The 20091-nt window shown below is 42.8% G+C and overlaps 1 protein-coding gene across 1 annotated transcript in view; it reads right to left on the bottom strand.

The window, feature by feature from the left end:
* The window catches only part of LOC146857161 (uncharacterized), a 237786-nt gene extending 218921 nt beyond the window's left edge, over positions 1–18865 (bottom strand). Inside the window, exon 1 of the mRNA XM_085647650.1 lies at positions 18516–18865. Within this exon, the coding sequence (XP_085503776.1) occupies positions 18516–18588 (73 nt within the window). The 5' untranslated portion in view covers positions 18589–18865. The remainder of the gene's footprint in view (positions 1–18515) is intronic.
* Between the last annotated feature and the right edge of the window lie 1226 nt (positions 18866–20091).

The following is a 20091-nucleotide window of genomic DNA, read 5'->3' as shown; positions in this document are numbered from 1 at the left end:
GTAGAGAGTGAGTAGTAGATAGTAGTAGAGTGAGTAGTAGAGAGTAGTAGAGAGTAGTAGAGAGAGCGTAGTAGAGAGTGAGTAGTAGAGAGTAGTAGAGAGTGAGTAGTAGAGAGTGAGTAGTAGAGTGAGTAGTAGAGTAGTAGAGTAGTAGAGAGTGAGTAGTAGAGAGTAGTAGAGTGAGTAGTAGAGAGTGAGTAGTAGAGAGCAAGTAGTAGAGTGAGTAGTAGAGAGAGAGTAGTAGAGAGCAGTAGACAGTGAGTGGTAGAGTAGTAGAGAGTGAGTGGTAGAGAGTAGTAGAGTGAGTAGTAGAGAGTAGTACTGTAGTAGAGAGTGAGTAGTAGAGTGAGTAGTAGAGTAGTAGAGTAGTATATAGTGAGTAGTACAGAGTGAGTATTAGAGAGTAGTAGAGAGTGAGTAGTGGAGAGTGAATAGTAGAGAGCAGTAGAGAGTGAGTAGTAGAGAGTGAGTAGTAGAGAGTGAGTAGTAGAGATAGAGTAGTAGAGAGAGAGTAGTAGAGAGCGAGTAGTAGAGTGAGTAGTAGAGAGGGAATAGTAGAGAGAGAGGAGTAGAGAGACAGTAGTAGATAGTAAGTAGTAGAGTAGTAGAGAGTGAGTGGTAGAGTAGTAGAGAGTAGTAGAGTGAGTAGTAGAGAGTGAGTAGTAGAGAGTAGTAGTAGAGAGTAGTAGAGAGTAGTAGAGAGTAGTAGCGAGTAAGTAGTAGAGAGTGAGTAGTTTAATTTAAAAGGAACACAATGAGGGGGTTCATTTTGCCATAGAAATTATGATTAGTGCTGAAAAAAGAAAAATTAGGGCACATTTTGAGTGACTTCTCAAATCCTCTTCTATTTCAATAAGGAATTCTGACATGCAGACTGAAACATGGACTTTCAATACCAGCACCAGACTTCCCTGGTGAGCAGTAGCTTTACTACAGTGATCTAATAAGCAACTAGAGTGCTAACATTCCGAATTTATGGCAAATGTGTGACATATCTGAATGCCTTCTTGATGGAATCAAAGAAAAAACTGAAAGTATTTCCTACTGAGGAGAGTGTAGTGAATGAGGAAATTAGGAAACTTCATAACAAATAAGTCTCCCAAGAAGGCCACCAGAGACAAAATGTAGCACAAATATCACCCAGATGTAGCCCAAGTATAGCCCAATGACAGAATGTCCCAGAGTGTTCTAAAGAACAACAAGAGCGCTAACAGTCTAACTTATGACAAACGTATGGCACACCTGAAGCCATCTTGATTGGAATAAAGTGGTAACACTTAAAACATTTAATTTGCAAAGGAACAAAATGAGGGGGTTCATTTTGCCATAGAAATTATGATTAGTGCTGCAGAAAGAAAAATTAGGGCACATTTAGACTTCTCAAATCCTCTTCTATTTCATTAAAAGATTCTGACATGCAGACTGAAACATGCACTTTGAATACCAGCAGCAGACTTCCCTGGTGAGCAGTAGCTTTACTACAGTGATCTAATGAGCAACTAGAGTGCTAACATTCAGAATTTATGGCAAATGTGTGACACATCTGAATGCCTTCTTGATGGAACCAAAGTAAACAAGCATTGAAAATGCAATAGGTCTCGCCCTCGTTTAAGTTAAAGCAAGTCTGTTTGTAATTAGGTGGCTTTTTAGCTTTGCTTGTCTTAGTGTTTTTCAAACTTTCATGTACATAACATGCATATGAATGCATATATGTATATGTATGCATGCATTTATATTTGTATTTATATAGATATGCAGATTATATATATGTATGTATATATATGTATCTACACATACGTATATATAAATACATATGCATATATATATGTGCATATGTGTGCGTGTAGAGAGAGGTAGAGAGGTAGAGGTGTAGAGGTAGAGGTGTGGAGTTAGAGAGGTAGAGGTAGAGAGGTAGAGGTGTAGAGAGGTAGAGGAGTAGAGAGGTAGAGAGTTGTAGAGAGAGAGGTAGAGAGTAGAGAGTGAGTAGTAGAGAGAGTAGTAGAGTGAGTAGTAGAGAGTGAGTAGTAGAGAGTGAGTAGTAGAGAGTAGTAGAGAGTGAGTAGTAGAGAGTGAGTAGTAGAGATTGAGTAGCAGAGAGAGAGTAGTAGAGAGTAGTATAGAGTGAGTAGTAGAGTGAGTAGTCAAGAGTAGTAGAGAGAGAGTAGTAGAGAGTGAGTAGTAGAGAGTGAGTTGTAGAGAGTGAGTAGTAGAGAGTGAGTAGTAGAGAGAGAGAGTAGAAGAGAGTGAGTAGTAGAGAGTGAGTAGTAGAGAGTAGTAGGGAGTAGTAGAGAGTGAGCAGTAGAGAGTGAGTAGTAGAGAGAGAGTAGTAGAGAGTAGTAGACTAGTGGAGAGTGAGTAGTAGAGAGTGAGTAGTAGAGAGTAGTGGAGTAGTAGAGAGTGAGTAGTAGAGTGAGTAGTAGAGTGAGTAGTAGAGAGAGAGAGTAGTAGAGAGTGAGTAGTAGAGAGTGAGTAGTAGAGAGAGAGTAGTAGAGAGTAGTAGAGTAGTAGAGAGTGAGTAGTAGAGAGTAGTAGAGTAATAGAGAGTGAGTAGTGGAGAGTGAATAGTAGAGTGAGTAGTAGAGTGAGTAGTAGAGAGTGAGTAGTAGAGTGAGTAGTAGAGAGTAGTAGAGAGCAAGCAGTAGAGAGCAAGTAGAGCGTGTGTCGTAGAGAGTGAGTACTAGAGAGTGAGTAGTAGAGAGAGTATTAGAGAGTGAGAAGTGAGTAGTAGAGTGAGTAGTAGAGAGTAGTTGAGAGCGAGTAGTAGAGACAGAGTAGTGGAGAGTGAGTAGTAGAGAGTGAGTAGTAGAGAGTGAGTAGTAGAGAGTGGTAGAGAGTAGTAGAGGGAGTAATAGAGAGTGAGAAGTAGAGAGAGAGTAGTAGAGAGTGAGTAGTAGAGAGGTAGAGAGTGAGTGGTAGAGAGAAGTAGAGAGTAGTAGAGTGAGTAGTAGAGAGTACTAGAGAGTGAGTAGTAGAGAGAGTAGTAGAGAGTAGTAGAGAGAGAGCAGTAGAGAGTGAGTAGCAGAGAGAGTAGTAGAGAGTAGTAGAGAGAGAGCAGTAGAGAGTGAGTAGTAGAGAGAGAGTAGTAGAGAGAGAGAAGTAGAGTGTAGTAGAGTAGTAGAGAGTGAGTAGTAGAGAGTGAGCAGTAGAGAGTAGTGGAGTAGTAGAGAGTGAGTAGTAGATAGCTGTAGAGAGTGAGTAGCAGAGAGAGTAGTAGAGAGTGAGAAGTGAGTAGTAGAGTGAGTAGTAGAGAGTAGTTGAGAGCGAGTAGAAGAGAGAGAGTAGTGAGAGTGAGTAGTAGAGAGTAGTAGAGAGTGAGTAGAAGAGAGTGAGTAGTAGAGAGTGAGTAGTAGAGTGAGTAGTAGAGAGTAGTTGAGAGCGAGTAGAAGAGAGAGAGTAGTGAGAGTGAGTAGTAGAGAGTAGTAGAGAGTGAGTAGAAGAGAGTGAGTAGTAGAGAGTGAGTAGTAGAGAGAGTAGTAGAGAGTAGTAAAGTGAGTAATAGAGAGTGAGAAGTAGAGAGAGAGAGTAGTAGAGAGTGAGTAGTAGAGTAATAGAAAGTGAGTGGTAGAGAGAAGTAGAGAGAAGTACAGTGAGTATAAGAGAGTAGTAGAGAGTAGTAGAGAGTGAGTAGTAGAGAGAGTAGTGGAGAGTAGTAGAGAGTGAGTAGTAGAGAGTGAGTAGTAGAGAGTGAGTAGTAGAGAGAGAGCAGTAGAGAGTAGTAGAGAGTGAGTAGTAGAGTAGTAGAGAGTGAGTGGTAGGGAGAAGTAGAGAGTAGTAGAGTGAGTAGTAGAGAGTACTAGAGATTGAGTAGTAGAGAGAGAAGTAGAGTAGTAGAGAGCGAGCAATAGAGAGTGAGTAGTAGAGAGAGTAGTAGAGTAGTAGAGAGTGAGTAGTAGAGAGTGAATAGTAAAGAGTAGTAGAGAGCGAGTAGTAGAGAGTGAGTAGTGGAGAGTGAGTAGTAGAGAGCGAGTAGTAGAGAGTGAGTAGTAGAGTAGTAGAGAGTGAGTAGTAGAGAGTGATTAGTAGAGAGAGAGAGAGTAGTAGAGAGAGAGTTGAAGAGAGTGAGTAGTAGAGTAGTAGAGAGTGAGTGGTAGAGAGAAGTAGAGAGTAGTACAGTGAGTAGTAGAGAGTAGTAGAGAGTGAGTAGTAGAGAGTAGTAGAGAGTGAGTAGTAGAGAGTGAATAGTAGAGAGTAGTAGAGAGTAAAAGAGTAGTAGAGAGAGAGTAGTAGAGAGTGAGTAGTAGAGTAGTAGAGAGTGAGTGGTAGAGAGTAGTAGCGAGTAGTCAAGTGAGTAGTAGAGAGTAGTAGAGAGTGAGTAGTAGAGAGTAGTAGTAGAGAGTAGTAGAGAGTAGTAGAGTGTGAGTAGTAGAGAATGACAAGTAGAGAGTAGTAGCGAGTGAGTAGTAGAGAGTGAGTAGTAGAGAGTAGTAGAGAGTGAATAGTAGAGTAGTAGAGAGTAGTCAGTCAGTGTCAGTCAGTGTCAGTCAATGTCAGTCAATCAGTGTCAATTAGTGTCAGTCAGTGTCAGTCAGTCAGTGTCAGTCAATTAGTGTCAGTCAGTCAGTCAGTGTCAGTCATTCAGTGTCAGTCAATCATTGTCAGTCAGTGTCAGCCAGTCAGTGTCAGTCAATCAGTGTCAGTCGGTGTCAGTGTCAGTCAGTGTCAGTGTCAGTCAATCAGTGTCAGTCAGTGTCAATCAGTCAGTGTCAGTCAGTCAGTGTTAGTCAGTCAGTGTCAGCTAGAGCAGCTCTGCTGACCTGGTTCTCTGGCTCTAAAGCAGCTCTGCTGACCTGGTTCTCTCCCTCTAAAGCACCTCTGCTGACCTGGTTTCTCTGGCTCTACAGCAGGCCTGCTGACCTGGTTCTCTGGCTCTAGAGCTGCTCTGCTGACCTAGTTCTTAGGCTACAGAGCAGCTGTGCTGATCTGGTTCTCTGGCTCTACAACAGCTCTGCTGACCTGGTTCTCTGGCTATAAAGCAGCTCTGCTGACCCGGTTCTATGGCTCTAAAGCAGTTCTGCTGACATGGTTCTCTGGCTCTAGAGCAGCTCTGCTGACCTGGTTCTCTCCCTCTAGAGCAGCTCTGCTGACCTGGTTCTCTCTCTCTAAAGCAGCTCTACTGACCTGGTTTCTCTGGCTCTACAGCAGCTCTGCTGACCTGGTTCTCTGACTCTAGAGCAGCTCTGCTGACCTGGTTCTTAGGCTCTAGAGCAGCTCTACTGACCTGGTTCTCTGGCTCTAAAGCAGCTCTGCTGACCTGGTTCTCTGGCTCTAAAGCAGCTCTGCTGACCTGGTTCTCTCCCTCTAAATCAGCTCTGCTGACCTGGTTCTCTGCCTCTAGAGCTGCTCTGCTGGCCTGGTTCTCTTGCTCTAAAGCAGCTCTGCTGACCTGGTTCTCTCCCTCTAAAGCAGCTCTGCTCACCTGGTTCTCTGCCTCTAGAGCTGCTCTGCTGACCTGGTTCTCTTGCTCTAAAGCAGCTCTGCTGACCTGGTTCTCTCCCTCTAAAGCAGCTCTGCTGACCTGGTTTCTCTGGCTCTAGAGAAGCTCTGCTGACCTGGTTCTCTGGCTCTAAAGCAGCTCTGCTGACCTGGTTCTCTCCCTCTAAAACAGCTCTGCTGACCTGGTTCTCTCCCTCTAAAGCAGCTCTGATTACCTGGTTCTCTGCCTCTAGAGCAGCTCTGCTGACCTGGTTCTTTGGTTCTAAAGCAGCTCTGCTGACATGGTTCTCTGGCTCTAGAGCAGCTCTGCTGATCTGGTTCTCCGGCTCTAAAGCAGCTCTGCTGACCTGGTTCTCTCCCTCTAAAGAGCTCTGCTGACCTGGTTCTCTGGCTCTAAAGCAGTTCTGCTGACCTGGTTCTCTGCCTCTAGAGCAGCTCTGCTGACCAGGTTCTATGGCTCTAAAGCAGCTCTGCTGACCTGGTTCTCTAGCTCTAGAGCAGTTCTGCTGACCTGGTTCTCTGGCTCTAGAGCAGCTCTGCTGACCTGGGTCTCTGGTTCTAGAGCAGTTCTGTTGACCTGGTTCTCTGCCTCTAGAGCAGCTCTGCTGACCAGGTTCTATAGCTCTAAAGCAGCTCTGCTGACCTGGTTCTCTGGCTCTAAAGCAGTTCTGCTGACCTGGTTCTCTGGCTCTAGAGCAGCTCTGCTGACCTGGGTTTTTGGTTCTAGAGCAGCTCTGCTGACCTTCTTCTTAGGCTCTAGAGCAGCTCTGCTGACCTGGTTGTCTGGCTCTACAACGGCTCTGCTGACCTGGTTTCTCTGGCTCTACAGCAGCTCTGCTGACCTGGTTCTCTGCGCTCACGATGCACGCACACGACTTTGCGAAAATATATTTAAAAATAATGTAAGTTTGTTATAAGTACAAATATATTATTTTTATGAATATCTTAGATAATCTCTTGCCCTAATATGTATATTAAAGAAACATACATATCATTTTGGAACATAACATTTGTTTGCGGGAGTCGCGCACCCAGCGTGCCCCAGCATGTATATGACGTCACGCGGGATCCGCCACCGCGCAAACATGTCTTACCGTAATGCGCATGTGTCGCAAATGCGCGGGAGCAGGAGTCGCGGACTGGTCGCATACCAATCGCACACATCACGTAATATTAAATGTATACGATGTAACTGAAAAACATGCAGCCGTCGCACACCGTACACGGATCCTTCACCGTGATGTGTACGCTTTGAGTGCGCGACTCCGAAACAAAATGGGGATTTTTTAAAAAAAAGAAAATAATATAAATATATTAAAATAAAAATGAGAACAAAAACATGTATCAATATGAATGTATTTTAAAAACATTTGTTGCAATTTTCTGAAAAATATATAATGTTATTTAATGATTCAAATATTTATAAATAAACAGTTAAAAAACTGTAGAAAATCAGTACAAAAAAATAGGTATAACTACTATCACACTTAAAAATTAGCATTTCAAAAACCTTTGAATGTCACTGAAAAAAACCATAGGTTTCAGAGCGTCATAGTTAGAAATTAGCATTTAAAAAAGCTTTGAAATTCACTGAACAAAACATAGGTTTCAGAGATGTTATAGTTAGAAATTACCATTTAAAAAAACGTAGAAATTCACAGAAAAAACCAAAGGTTTCAGATGTGTTATAGTTAGCTGGCCATTTCACTCGTACAAAACCATAGAAATTCCTCCATTATAGTTAGTTCTGCTAACTATAACTCGCGTGCCCGCAATGCACTGCGGATGATGTGACATATTGCAACATTCATGACACGGTCAGTGACATTACTGATGACATCACTGATGACATCTCAAATGACATTACTGATGACATCATTCACGTGACAATCTGATACACCTCATCTTACACTAGTATAACCTTTCATCACTCACTGTAAAATACAGAGTACCATATTTGAAACCACTGACACACCAATACCAGTTACTACATACCCACTCACTGATTCCTAAGTCTACACACACAACTCCCCATTCAACAACAGAATCATTTATACATGCAGTCACAAATTAATAGAACACTATGAAATGCACTTATACACATATATAGACATTGACACATCAGCAGTCATCTTAGTCGGTTATGCAGTCATCCTACTCACTTACATTTACTCACTTACACAATTATCCAACAACACCTCATTTATTCAAACACATAGTAACTCATAGTTAATATGTTAAAAAATCACCATTACAATTATATGAGCGTATTTATTTGTGTGTTGGTGAGCGAATATATGTTTTAGTTGTGCATCTTCAACAAAGTAAAAAAATAAAAGGCATTGTATGTGAGAGTTGGTGTATATAAATAATTATGTGTAAGAGTCAGTGATTATGAAAGTAACTATATGAATGAGTGTATAATTGTAATGGTGCTTTTTTAACAAATTAACTATGAGTTACTATGTGTTTGAATAAACGAGGTGTTGTTGGATAATTGTGAAGTGAGTAAATGTAAGTGCGATTAATTTTTTTCATGAGTGAGTAGGATGACTGCATAACCGACTAAGATAACTGTTGATGTGTCAATGTCTATATATGTGTAGAAGTGCATTTGATAGTGTTCTAATAATTAGTGACTGCATGTATAAATGATTCTGTTGTTGAATCGGTAGTTGTGTGTGTAGACTTAGGAATCAGTGAGTGGGTATGTAGTAACTGGTATTGGTGTGTCAGTGGTTTCAAATATGGTACTCTGTATTTTACAGTGAGTGATGAAAGGTTATACTAGTGTATGATGAGGTGTATCAGATTGTGACGTGGATTATGTCATCAGTGATGTCATTTGAGATGTCATCAGTGATGTCATCAGTGATGTCACTGACCATGTCATGAATGATGCAATATGTGACATCATCAGCAGTGCATTGCGGGCGCGCGAGTCATAGTTAGCAGAACTAACTATAACGGAGGAATTTCTATGGTTTTGTATGAGTGAAATGGCCAGCTAGCTATAACACCCCTGAAACCTATGTTTTTTTCTGTGAATTTCTAAGGTTTTTTAAATGCTAATTTCTAACTATAACGTCTCTGAAACCTATGGTTTTTTCAGTGAATTTCAAAGCTTTTTTAAATGCTAATTTCTAACTATAACGTCTCTGAAACCTATGTTTTTTTTCAGTGAATTTCAAAGGTTTTTTAAATGCTAATTTTTAAGTGTGATAGTAGTTATACCTATTTTTTTTGTACTGATTTTCTACAGTTTTTTAACCGTTTATTTATAAAATATTTTATTCATTTAATAACATTATATATTTTTCTGAAAATTGCACACAAAAAATTAAAAAATTCAAACTGAAATATTGATTAATTTTCTTGTTTTCATTTTTTAATTTAATATATTTATATTATTTTCTTTTAAAACAAAAAAATTCAAATTTTTTTTGAAGTCGCGCACTCAAAGCGTACACATAACGGTGGGTGCGCGCATTCTAGCCGCCATTTTAGAAAAGTCATGAAGGATCCGCGTATGGTGTGCGAGGGCTGCGTGTTTTTCAGTTACATCATATACATTTAATATCACGTGATGTGCGCGATTGGTATGCGACCAGTCCGCGACTCCTGCTCCCGCCCATTCGCGACACATGCGCATTACGGTACGAGATGTTTGCGCGGTTGCGGGTCCTGCGTGATGTCATATAAGTGCTGGGGCGCTCTGTGTGCGCGACTCCTGCAAAAAAAATGTATGTTCCAAAATGATATATTTGTGTCTTTAATATACATATTAGGGCAAGAGATTATGTAAGATATTCATAAAAATAATATATTTGTACTTATAATAAACTTATATAATTTTTAAATAAACTTTCGCGAAGTCGGGTGCGTGCATCGTGAGTGCAGAAAACCAGGTCAGCAGAGCTGCTGTAAAGCCAGAGAACCAGGTCAGCAGAGCTGCTCTAGAGCCTAAGAACTAGGTCAGCAAAGCTGTTCTAGAGCCAGAGAACCAAGTCAGCAGAGCTGCTGTAGAGACAGAGAAACCAGGTCAGCAGAGCTGCTTTAGAGGGAGAGAACCAGGTCAGCAGAGCTGCTTTAGAGCCAGAGAACCAGGCCAGCAGAGCTGCTTTAGAGCCAGAGAACCAGATCAGCAGAGCTGCTCTAGAGCCATAGAACCAAGTCAGCAGAGCTGCTTTAGAGCCATAGAACCAGGTCAGCAGAGCTGCTTTAGAGCCAGAGAACAAGGTCAGCAGAGCTGCTCTAGAGCCTAAGAACCAGGTCAGCGGAGCTTCTGTAGAGCCAGAGAAACCAGGTCAGTAGAGCTGCTTTAGAGGGAGAGAACCAGGTCAGCAGAGCTGCTCTAGAGGGAGAGAACCAGGTTAGCAGAGCTGCTGTAGAGACAGAGAAACCAGGTCAGCAGAGCTGCTTTAGAGGGAGAGAACTAGATCAGCAGAGCTGCTTTAGAGCCAGAGGACCAGGCCAGCAGAGCTGCTTTAGAGCCAGAGAACCAGATCAGCAGAGCTGCTTTAGAGCCAGAGAACCAGGTCAGCAGAGCTGCTCTAGAGCCATAGAACCAAGTCAGCAGAGCTGCTCTAGAGCCAGATAAACAGGTCAGAAGAGCTGCTGTAGAGACATAGAAACCAGGTCAGCAGAGCTGCTTTAGAGGGAGAGAACCAGGTCAGCAGAGCTGCTTTAGAGCCATAGAACCAGGCCAGCAGAGCTGCTTTAGAGCCAGAGAACCAGGTCAGCAGAGCTGCTTTAGAGCCAGAGAACCAGGCCAGCAGAGCTGCTTTAGAGCCAGAGAACCATGTCAGCAGAACTGCTTTAGAGCCATAGAACCGGGTCAGCAGAGCTGCTTTAGAGCCAGAGAACCAGGTCAGCAGAGCTGTTGTAGAGCCAGAGAACCAGATCAGCAGAGCTGCTCTGTAGCCTAAGAACTAGGTCAGCAGAGCTGCTGTAGAGCCAGAGAAACCAGGTCAGCAGAGCTGCTTTAGAGAGAGAGAACCAGGTCAGCAGAGCTGCTCTAGCTGATACTGACTGACTGACACTGACTGACTGATACTGACTGATTGACACTGACTGACACTGATTGAATGACACTGACACTGACTGACACTGATTGACTGAAACTGAAGACTGACACTGATTGACTGACACTGACTGACTGACTGACACTGACTGACTGACACTGACTGACACTGATTGACTGACACTGACTGACTGACACTGACTGACACTGACTGACTACTCTCTACTACTCTCTACTACTCACTCTCTACTACTCTACTATTCTCTACTACTCACTCTCTACTACTCACTCTACTACTCACTCTCTACTTCTCTCTACTACTCACTCTCTACTACTTACTCTCTACTACTCACTCTACTACTCAATTTTGATTTCAAAAACTTTATTCGACAATTAAGTCATAAAAGTATCAGGCATCAACCATAAGATCAATACAAGTTACACCAAGACATGATAATCACGTAATTCTATGAGCAAACACCATAGATTACACTATTCATCACCTTGTAAACACAATGTTGGTGCCTATACATCCAAGTAAATAAAAACATTTCATTTCTACATGACGACATTTTGTCCACGTCTAAAATGTACAATAAAACCAACTAAATATCCCAGGCTAACAATTTGAACAGTTAAACAAATCTATTAGCAGGAAAATAAGTAAATGAGTGAATGCAGGTGCCTATTCAAAGGGCGCTTTTAGTGTTAATTTGTCTGGACCGTATTATCCAGGCCCATTTTATGTATTTTGCCATTGCTATTGCAATTAACGGGCTCGGATCTGTACGCAGAACTCTTAAGGCCTCTTCATGCCTTTGGAAACCTAATAGTCGACAAACAGGTAATACCCATTTTTTACGTGGGGACACATAAAGAGGGCAAAAAAACACAAAGTGACTCAAAGATTCTATCGTATCCAGACACTTAGGACATTTGTCCTGAGACCCTTTAACCCATTTAGATGAAAAGATACGAATCGAAAGGGTACCTATTCTGAACTGGAAGTAGAGTTTTCGGTCAATGGGAGTTTCAATCAAACCCCAGAATAGTTCCTGTCTAGGGTAGGCCTTAATTTCTAGATATCTGGCTGTTAAAACGGAAGTACTCCCCTTGGCTGATGATTCTAGGCCAATTAGTTCCCAATACTTAGCCTTAAGTGTTTCTTTTGAAGGGAACATCGCATTTTGGGGATCATCCCATAGGTTATTCCATCCCAGTCTATAAAGTAATGATTTTATAGACCTCAGCCACTCTATCTTTTGAAAAAGATCTATTTCCATAATTTCCTTTAGGCCCATAGCATAGTGCTTAAGCTCCTCAGTTGACCATACCCTGCGCCAATACAGCAAAGGCCGCAGATTAGCTGTGTCTTGTAAGGTTTTCAGACCAAGGTCCCAAAATAAGGGTAGCAAAGGAGTACTTTGGGGCACACCAACGACTTTCCGAACGAACTCACTCTCCATGACATTCAGTCGTTGTGGGTTATTACCATACCCCCATAGCTCAGAACCATATAGGGACGAACTACGAATCTTCATCGAGTAAATCTCGAGGAGGGGGCAAATAGGTTGTGTCCGCGAAGCTTTAAATCTTTTCAAAAGGAAGCCTGTCTGCTGTTGGAACTTTAGTTTAGACAAGTCCAGATGACTATTCCAACGCATATTCTTCTGCAGGGTGACTCCCAAGTAAGTGAATGCGTCAACCTGCTCCAAGGGTATGTCATTCATAAGAATTACGCCATTAAAGGGTTTGTAAGACCTACACGGGCTAGGGCCATTGAGGACCATAAACTTGGTCTTGACGGCATTTATTTCCAGTCCACGCAGCAAACAGAACTCCTCAAAGCGCCGGAGAATAAGCTGCAAGCCACTCGCAGTTTTGGAAATCTACTACTCACTCGCTACTACTCTCTACTACTCACTCTCTACTACTCCCTACTACTCACTCTCTACTACTACTCTCTCTACTACTCACTCGCTACTACTCTCTACTACTCACTCTCTACTACTCACTCTACTACTCTCTACTACTCACTCTCTACTACTCTACTACTCTCTACTACTCACTCTCTACTACTCACTCTCTACTACTCACTCTCTACTACTCACTCACTACTACTCTCTACTACTCACTCTCTACTACTCACTCTCTACTACCCTCTACTACTCACTCTCTACTACTACTCTCTCTACTACTCACTCTCTACTATTCACTCTCTACTACTCACTCTCTACTACTCTCTACTACTCACTCTACTACTCTTTACTACTCTCTACCACTCACTCTCTACTACTGTACTACTCACTCTCTACTACTGTCTACTACTCTCTCTCTACTACTCACTCAACTACTCACTCTCTACAACTCTACTACTCTACTACTCGCTCTCTACTACTCTCTAATACTCACTCTCTACTACTCACTTGCTACTACTCTCTACTACTCACTCTCTACTACTCACTCTCTACTACTCTCTACTACTCACTCTACTACTCTTTACTACTCTCTACCACTCAATCTCTACTACTCTACTACTCACTCTCTACTACTCTCTACTACTCTCTCTACTACTCACTCTCTACTACTCACTCTCTACTACTGTCTACTACTCACTCTCTACTACTCACTCGCTACTACTCTCTACACTCACTACTACTCTCTACTACTCACTCTCTACTACTCACTCTCTACTACTCTGTCTCTACTACTCTCTACTACTACTCTACTATTCACTCTCTACTACTCACTCTCTATTACTCACTCTACCACTCTCTACTACTCACTCTCTACTACTCACTCTCTACTACTCACTCTCTACTACTCAATCTCTACTACTCACTCTCTACTACTCACTCTCTACTACTCACTATCTACTACTCTCTACTACTCTCTCTACTACTCACTCTCTACTATTCTCTACTACTCACTCTACTACTCTCTCCTACTCTCTACCACTCACTTTCTACTACTCTACTACTCAATCTCTACTACTCTCTCTCTACTACTCACTCTCTACTACTCACTCTACTACTCTCTACTACTCACTCTGTACTACTCACGCTCTACTACTCTCTACTGCTCACTCTCCACTACTCACTCTCTACTACTCGCTCTCAACTACTCACTCTACTACTCACTCTCTACCACTCTCTCTTACTCTCTACTTCTTACTCTCTACTACTCTCTCTACTACTCACTCTCTACTACTCTCTACTACTCACTCTCTACTACACACTCTCTACTACTCGCTCTCTACTACTCTCTAGTACTCACTCTACTACTCACTCTCTACTACTCACTCTCTACTACTCACTCTACTACTCACTCTCTACTACTCTCTACTACTCACTCTCTACTACTCAACTACTCTACGACTCTACTACTCTCTCTCTACTACTCACTCTCTACTACTCACTCTCTACTACTCTCTACTACTCACTCTCTACTACTCACTCTACTACTCACTCTCTACTACTCACTCTCTGCTACTCTCTACTACTCACTCTCTACTACTCTCTCTCTACTACTCTCTACTTCTCACTCTACTACTCACTCTCTACTACTCTCCAATACTCTCTCTCTGCTACTTACTCTCTACTACTCTCTATTACTCACTCTTTACTACTCACTCTCTACTACTCACTCTTTACTACTCTCTACTACTCTCTCCTACTCACTCTCTACTACTCACTCTCTAATACTCACTCTCTACTACTCTCTACTACTCTCTCTCTGCTACTTACTCTCTACTGCTCTCTATTACTCACTCACTACTACTCACTCTCTACTACTCTCTACTACTCACTCTCTATTACTCTCTACTTCTCACTCTACTACTCACTCTCTACTACTCTCTAATACTCTCTCTCTGCTACTTACTCTCTACTACTCTCTATTACTCACTCACTACTACTTACTCTCTACTACTCTCTACTACTCACTCTCTACTACTCTCTACTACTCACTCTACTACTCACTCTCTACTACTCTCTACTACTCTCTCCTACTCACTCTCTACTACTCACTCTATAATACTCACTCTCTACTACTCACACTCTACTACTCTCTACTACTCACTCTCTGCTACTCTCTCTACTACTCTCTACTACTCTCTACTATTCACTCTCTACTCTCTATTACTCGCTCTCTACACTCTACCTCTCTACCTCTCTCTACCTCTCTCTCTACTACTCTCTACCTCTCTACCTCTACCTCTCTACCTCTACACCTCTACCTCTACACCTCTACCTCTCTACCTCTCTCTACCTCTCTCTACACGCACACATATGCACCTATATGTATGCATATATATGCATATTCATTTATATATATGCATGTGTATATATATAAATACATATATAAACTATAATCTGCATATCTATATGAATATAAATGCATGCATACATATACATATTCACTGAAAAAACCATAGGTTTCATACATGTTATAGTTAGCTGTACATTTCACTCGTAAAAAACCAATGAAATTCCCCCGTTATAGTTAGTGCAGGCAACTATAACTCACGCGACCGCAATCCTCTGCTGATGCTAATACTGTATTTAGACACTTATTTGCCCCTGTCTTCTTCCATTAAATTTTAGCTATACATATATTACAAATATTTTTTTTTCATAAAGACACATATGTCATCAGCAGAAGATTGCGGTCGCGTGAGTTATAAGTTGCCTGCACTAACTATAACGGGGGAATTTCATTGGTTTTTTACGAGTGAAATGTACAGCTAACTATAACATGTATGAAACCTATGGTTTTTTCAGTGAATTTGCAAGGTTTTTTAAATGCTAATTCCTAACTATAACGTGTGTGAAACCTATGGTTTTTTCAGTGAATTTGTACGGTTTTTTAAATGCTAAGTTACTTTACGCCATTCGTGGCGTGCGCGCCCAGTTAACGCAGTTCGTAAGCGTAATCGGCGAATTTCCGAAAAAAAAAAATATTTTTTTTTGGGCTTGGGGGTTGTTTGGGGACCCCTATATCAATCCTGGGTGGTTAGGATCTCAAGAAACTGCCTCTTTACACATTTTTGGGCTTCGTTTTTGCTGCCCAACTCAGAGAGCGAGAGAGAAAATGGCGGCCGCCGCTTCCTGGTTTCGACCGAATCGAATGTTTACTAAGATCTAACAGCCAACCAGAATCGCGCTCGCGCACGCCACCGTACGCGTACGGTAAGCGCACCGTAAGCGCACCGTAAGCTGGCTCAGATATATATATTGGTTTAAAGGCTATTTTCTCTGAATCTACTGAACAGATTTACACCAAACCTACAAAAGGCACTTCCTTGACCTGAGGACTACCTCTCTGCCAAATTTCAAGTAATTCTGTTCAGCCGTTCGGGCTGTAGCTGTGTCTAAAGGTCCTATGGAAAAATGCATGGGAAAAACGCATTTTGGGACCCCCCTTTTATCTCAGCCCCCGCTTGATGAATCCCCCCGAGACTTTCAGGGTAGGAGTGGAGCGTAGCGCCCCACCTATTTTGAAAAATTCGCGAGGATTCGTCGACCGGCGCCAAAGTTATTCAAAATAGAATGTTGCGGATTTCCTATGGAAACGTGGTCCTAACTATAACTACCTACTGGCGACCGCCAGTAGGTTATATGCATACATATGCATGTTATGTACATGAAAGTTTGAAAAACACTAATACAAGCAAAGCTAAAAAGCCACCTAATTACAAACAGAATTGCTTTAACTTAAACGAGGCCGAGACCTATTGCATTTTCAATGCTTGTTTACTTTGGTTCCATCAAGAAGGCATTCAGATGTGTCACACATTTGCCATAAATTCTGAATGGTAGCACTCTAGTTTCTCATTAGATCACTGTAGTAAAGCTACTGCTCACCAGGGAAGTCTGCTGCTGGTATTCAAAGTGCACGTTTCAGTCTGCATGTCAGATTTTTTTAATGAAATAGAAGAGGATTTGAGCAGTCACTCAAAATGTGCCCTAATTTTTCTTTCTGCAGCACTAATCATAATTTCTATGGCAAAATGAACCCCCTCATTTTTTTCCTTTACAAATTAAATGTTTTAAGAGTTACCACTTTATTTCAATCAAGATGGCTTCAGATGTGCCATACGTTTATCATAAGTCCGACTGTTAGCACTCTAGTTGTTCTTTGGAACACTCTGGGAAGCTGCAGTAGAACACAAAGGAATCAACTGACAGTCTCTGCCCTTGTTGGATGTACATGTTTTACTGAGAATGTCAGACTTCATTCTCACATGACTGAGAAAGATAATGTGAATTTACAGTAACTATGCTCTCAGTTTAGCTTATAGATCACCTTCCAAACCTCTGTGGGAAAAGCATGAGAAAATAGTTTTCTCTCAAACATGATTCATGATATCCCAGCAGAAGGCTTTTTCACATGGTAAAATCACCTTAGAACATAGCACAATTCCTAAAATGAGTATGGTTCCATCAACAAATGATTTATAATGTAACTAAAGTCTTAAAACCTTCTATTAACTGCAATGCTTTTTAATGAGGTGCTATCATGTATATTGGTCCCAAGATGGCTGCCAACACTTCTTGGATGAAGTGCTGACAGTCAATCAGATCTCACGATGAGATGTGTGGTTAGGCTCCGCCCAGATATATATGTGATTTTACTTTTGATTATCTCAGGAACTACTGAACGGATTTACACCATTTAAGCACAAGGCATGACTCCGAACTAAGGTCTACCTTTCTGCCAAATTTGGTGTAATTCCGTTCAGCAGTTCGGGCTGTAGCTGCGGCTAAAGGTCCTATGGGAAATTGCATGGGGAAAACACGTTTTGGGACCCCCCTTTTTTTCTCAGCCCCCGCTACACGAATCATCCCGATACTTTCAGGATAGGAGCGGACCGGAGCTGGCCAAAAGTTTTATAAAATTCGCGAAGATTCGTCAACGGGCGCCAAAGTGATTCCAAATAGAATGTTGAGGATTTCCTACGGAAAATAGGTCCTAACTATAACTACCTACTGGCGACCTTCACGGTAGGTGAGAAATTCTTTTCTTTCACAAGAATAAAATATGCACACAAAGTACTACCTTTCACTGCCCGGGACTACTGTAGCAAAGTGTGCTTTTTGAGACCTACCAAAATTTAGTTTTTAGCCATTTATTTAATGATATTGACAAAAGCAAGCCAGGAAGCCCCACAACAATAAAGGTATGCAAAACACATGGAAAAACTAAACAATCATTGATAAAATGAAAAGGCTGCCAGCCAAAGCCAGACTCTTTGGCTTTGTCACTACTTGTATTGCATTCCTTGCATTCTAGTATTAGTGCTGCAGCAGTGGCGGCTGCCGCCTATTTAAGGTGCTAGGGTGGCTGGGGTGGAGGTGTTTGGGGAATGAAATAAACATTTTAAAAGCATACCTGCTGCTCCGCTCCCACTGACGCTGCCGGCCGCCTCGATGCTCATTTTGTCCGGCCCAGAAGTGGAAGGGCCTCAAAGCACAGGCTCCCCACCCAATCCAGACGCTGCTGTCATGCTATGAAAGCAAGCCGGCAGGATTTGTCTGCGTAGCCTCGTTTGCCGCTCAGACAGTGCCTGGGAGCCTGTGCAGTACAGCTGGGTTGGAGAAACATAAGTGTGCATGTCTATACGGCCGTCTAAGACGCCGGCCAAACTGACATGCGCACTTATAAGTGCACACTACTCCTCCGCCCTGCCGTGCCCGGCCACGCACCACCCTATACTAATTGCTTGGACTCCGTCTCCACCTCGGCGGATACAGTGATAAATAAAATGATAATAACGTTGTGTTATTATACACTTTCTTTATCAGCTGCTGGCTCTGGGCAGTGGGGCGACGCTCCTCTACCAGCTATGAAGGGCAGTGCAAAACTGAAATTACCAGTCTGGATGAAAACTTGCACGCCACATGGTTAACTTGAGGTCTCTGGCGACACTGTCACCAAATTGTGGTGCCTTGTGCAAAAGTCAGTTGTGCAATCTGTCTAAATCGGTATAGTGCTTGAAACTGGGGAATTCACTAAGCGCTAGGTATATAAAAACTGGCCTGAAATGGGCCATCCTTACCTGCTACCTGGAGCTTCTCGGCGCGGCCGGGCAGTGCCTCCTCCTTCGTGGGCAGGACGGTTTTGCTGGGCATGCTTACTGTTTAGGACGTGTGGTTTGGCTTCTGAGCTCTATGAGGAGTGTGTTAGCCGCACTGCCTTGGTGGAGAACGGGCACCGCGTGCTTTTATATCCGGTTCCGTGAGTCACGCAGTCACCGCAGAGGGCGGTCCCGCACAGTCCACCGCGTGGAACACGAGGGTGAGGGGAGCTCGGGACAGGAGGCGAGATCCTGGCCTGGGCCCAGAAGTCCGTCTCCAAGCCGAGCCGGGTGACCCGCGGAGCTCCTCCCATGCTGGTACAGCGCTCAGGGCAGTGATGAGGGGCTCTCAACGAGAGCTCAAAGATCAGCCGGAGGAGTTTCGGAGCAAGAGACAACTTTCTTGCTTATTCATTCCTTCGGACTTTGCCACTGTTGCTCTCCTTGCAAGGCTTGACCCACCGCGCGCACGTCAGTGTCTAACTAAGCTGTTTGTCTTCCGTATCCTCGCTGCCACTAACTCAGCGCATTGAATCAGCTTATGCAGAGCAAAACCAGTCAACATCTGTACAGCGATTTCTCCTTTTCATATGGCATCGTAGAGCCTTCTTTGGCTGGACGTACTCTTTGAAGTATTCTGGGATTTGCAGTTTATTTTTATTTTTGCATTTTGACTTGGCGCGAACTCGGACCGACGGCATTGAAGTGCTATGACATGGCACCAGTTACATTACACAAGGTCAAATCGTTTTTTTCGGCGCGGGGAAATGAAATGATTTGTCCAGAATCTCTCTCCATTCTCTGTCTACCAGCTGTAAGGCGTTTGGTATAGTAATGGCTTCTGTCGGTTAATGTGAACATTGGATGACTTTGTACCTGCTAAAATTCTTTCTGCTGTTGTGGTGTGTGTATTGATGGGCGCATGGTTTTGCAGTGTTTCGTTGAACTGGGTTGTTGCTTGTTCACAGCCTGGCCTCCGCAGGTAGTTTCTAGCTTGCATCACTGGCCAGATAAAACACTATAACGGAATGTTCCACTCATTAAGGGTGTGGTTCGATTAAGCTACTTTTTTTCCGAAAGATTCGAACAGACATGTTTGCATGGGCAGGTGTTGTTGAGTTGGCAGCGTTTGCCACCTACATGCCTTTGATGCTGGCTTATGCACATGAGGTTGTCATGGATTGCATTGGATGTGTTTTAGGAGCTCTCTCCAATGTACTGTGTGTTCTGTTGGAGGCCCGTGTGTGTTGTGTCACGTAGCCAAGGGCTCTTGTGCGTACGGTGATAGCCTATTACATGGCATTAATGTTGGATGTCTGCAAGGTGGTTTGTCAAATGTCAGACTTTTGGAGTCACACTCAAAGGGGCATCACTAGTGCTTCTAACCTGAACTCAACTGACTTTCAAGGGCTGTCACAGTGGCGGCCGCTCAATTAGAGCGGAGGAGCGCCGCCCCGTCCCTCGCCACCACCAGCAAATAAAACGATAATAAAAGCGGGGTTTAACCCCGTTTTATTATCGTTTTATTTTAATCTACTGGACTCGCCCATAGAAGTCT

The sequence above is a fragment of the Triturus cristatus genome, chromosome 3_2, assembly GCF_964204655.1.
Source record: "Triturus cristatus chromosome 3_2, aTriCri1.1, whole genome shotgun sequence".
NCBI classification, from domain to species: Eukaryota; Metazoa; Chordata; class Amphibia; order Caudata; family Salamandridae; genus Triturus; species Triturus cristatus.
Note: the sequence above shows the minus strand (reverse complement) of the source record. Positions and strands in the feature narration are given on the sequence as shown.